The 3,015-nt window shown below is 37.3% G+C and overlaps 1 protein-coding gene across 1 annotated transcript in view; it reads left to right on the top strand.

The window, feature by feature from the left end:
* The window catches only part of LOC106530697 (calcium-dependent secretion activator 1), a gene marked incomplete at its 3' end in the record, with an annotated part of 178,663 nt that overhangs the window by 65,753 nt on the left and 109,895 nt on the right, over window positions 1-3,015 (top strand). Inside the window, 1 exon segment of the mRNA XM_014026371.1 lies at window positions 2,598-2,664. Within this exon segment, the coding sequence (XP_013881825.1) occupies window positions 2,598-2,664 (67 nt within the window).

Genomic DNA, 3,015 nt, shown 5'->3' on the forward strand with positions numbered 1-3,015 from the left:
GCTCAGTATAGGTCAGACTCTTCTACAGTCCTGACAAATTTCATGTTGATCAGTGCAGCTGTTTTTGTGCTACGGTTGACCAAAAATCACAGAAAAAATAAATAAATAAACAGTACAAAAACAACGACTCCCGCTTACGCTTCGCATGCAGGGTCATAATTATGTGGTTGCTACTGACATTTGGAATGTAAAAATATATTGTATACATGTTTTCTTTTTCTATTTTTCTCTCTTCCTCTTTCCCCCACTTCTCCTCCCTCTCCTACTCTTCCTAAACACATTCCCTCCGTCTTCCTTGTTTCCCACCATTCCGTCCCTTCTCTTTAGTTTTCATAATGATATATTTTCTTGCTAATACCCCTTATGTCACCCATAATGTCATCACCAAATCATCCTGCAATTGTTTATTGCAGGTGATTATAATGAGCCCCGCACGCGAAGCGTAAGCGGGAGTCATATTGCTGAACTGAAAAAGTTTTGTGAAGAGGAATGGTCCAAAATTCCTCCTGACTGTTGTGCAGATCTGATATGCAACTGCAAGAAACGAGAGCGAGACATCGGCTCAGCGGAGCAGTAATCCAACAGCTCGGCGGGGCTGTACCCAGTATACTCGGGGCAGAAAGGATCGCTCTTGGGATCGTAGTTGGGGTCTTACTCTGGAAACTCAGGAGCAGCCGCAGCCTTTCTCCGCTGGCGACAGAGGAGAGTGAGATGATGGAGATGGTGGAGCAGTCCTGAACGCCAGACRGGTTCCCCAGAACTGAGTTCTTYGCCACTCTTCCTCCTCCACCAACAACGGCGACGGGAGGACCTCCACTCCTGAGCTTCAACCTCCATATCCCCGCCTCCTGGCTGAACCCTTGCCCCACTCACCAAGAGGGGAGAAGAGGTTCTCCCTCTCCATAAAGTAAAAAAAAATAATCCTCTTGGTAGGATCTAATTGTGGCTGGATCATTCTGTCAGGTTTGTTTGCAGAATGCACCCAAGTCCGGACAGAAGATAAGAGTTTAAATAAAGAAACTTATTTAACAAAACAAAATGCTGACGTGGCAGCAAAAGTAACAAAAACACAAGGAATACGAGGAGAACGAGACAGTTGAACGAAGCCATGTAATGATCCAGCGGAGAATGAAGAGAACAGCATTTATACACACAGAGGAAGAGAGAGGATGAACAACAGCTGAGGAAAACTAATTGGRAACTACTGACAGGTGAGAGATAATTGAACAGGTAAACAGCAGGAAACAGACTGAGGAGAGATGATGAGTAATAACACAAGGAGGACACAAGAGGGAGACAACAGACAAAATACAAACCCCAACAAAAGCCTGCTTTTGGGAACTCATCTTAGTAATCCTGTTAGATGCTGGCTTAAATATGACTTTGGGTCACATTTCTTACTTTGAAATACATTTTGGTATAATTTTTTTCTTTTTTATATAGGTTTTGATAGAAATGGTTTGGACATGTTCAGAAAATTGACCGTAGGTGTAATAATAGAATAATGTTAGATAACCTTTAAAAGAGGAGATACATTGAATCAGTTCAAGAGGATGTGGAGATAGTTGARGTGAGGACAGAAGATGCAGAGGACAGAGASAGATGGAGGAAGATGACTCGCTGTGGAGACCCCTGAAGAGAGAATCAGAATCAGGTTTATTGGCCAAGTATGTTGACACAAGCAAGGAATTTGTTTCCGGCTGTTCGTGTCTCTCTATTATTAACACTATACAGATACTTTACAWATAATGTACACATASTACACAATATACAGAAAGATACACATTATACTTCACTATACCAGGATATATCTGTGCGGYATGCTTTACAGTGTTATTSACAAAAAAAGCTATATGACAGCAATATGCAAAGTGAATATTAAATATTAGTACGAYGAGAACATCTGAAAGAAGAAAATACTGTACTTTGCAGAAGGAATCTGTTCATTTCCACAAAAAAAAAAAAAAAACAAGATGTGACTTTTCAGTCTTGATGCTTTGACCTTGTTTGTAAAATGATGTTGGAATGTGAATCCAGTTCTGTCTTTGAGAAACTTTTTTAATACCCACTTTTTAATTTTTCTCGTAAATTTGTTTTTTAAATAATGAAAGCTGTTTATTTAGTCCGATGACTTTGTGGTTTCATGTCTGATAAATAGAAGTTCTAATGCACTAATGTATAGATGCAAATACTCTGTTAGTACCTACATCATTTGTAAAATTCTTTAAATCATAGTTTGTGTATAGATATTAAACCTCAGTTTGTGTATATGTTAAACTCATCTTAGTATATTACTTGTTAATTTTCTGTGTGCTTGTTACATGTCTTAAATGTGTGCTGTCACCAAGCCAAATTCCTTGTATGTGTAACATCAAATAAAGAGATTCTGACTGTGATCTGTGTTTTTATGTGTTCAGTTGTAGTGACGGTTGTTCACCAGAAGATGTCAGTGGATGCATTACTCTGTGCAGCATTGTACATCAGATTTCAATTCTCTTGAAGTAGACAGATGACAAAACAGCTTTTCAAATGTAACACAAAAACTCTGGAACTTTATTGTATCTTTTGGTGTAAAACAATTCTATTTTTGTCCACAGGTACCTATGGGCCATAGGCAAAAATGTGTGGAAACGATGGAAGAAAAGATTCTTTGTGTTGGTTCAGGTAAGCACAAGAAAAATGACTCATTTTCTGCAATGTACATCAAATAAATACTCTAAAAAATTACTAAATAAGAAATCTTGCAACATATTATTATTATTATTATTATTATTGATATTAGTAGTAGTAGTGGTGATAACAGTATTAGTAAATATTTTTCTTTTATTTTTAAATGTCATGACATAGCAGAGGATGTGTGAAACAATAGTAACACAATAAGCAAAGTGATAAACAGCTGCACAGTAAGACCAAAAATACACTTAAGTTAAAAAAACAAAAACAAAACTTAAATATTGGGAACAATACCTTATCTTGATTATTGTTGTGTAATGATAATCTCATTCAGTGTTTACA

The sequence above is a fragment of the Austrofundulus limnaeus genome, unplaced genomic scaffold (genome assembly GCF_001266775.1).
Source record: "Austrofundulus limnaeus strain Quisiro unplaced genomic scaffold, Austrofundulus_limnaeus-1.0 Scaffold548, whole genome shotgun sequence".
NCBI classification, from domain to species: Eukaryota; Metazoa; Chordata; class Actinopteri; order Cyprinodontiformes; family Rivulidae; genus Austrofundulus; species Austrofundulus limnaeus.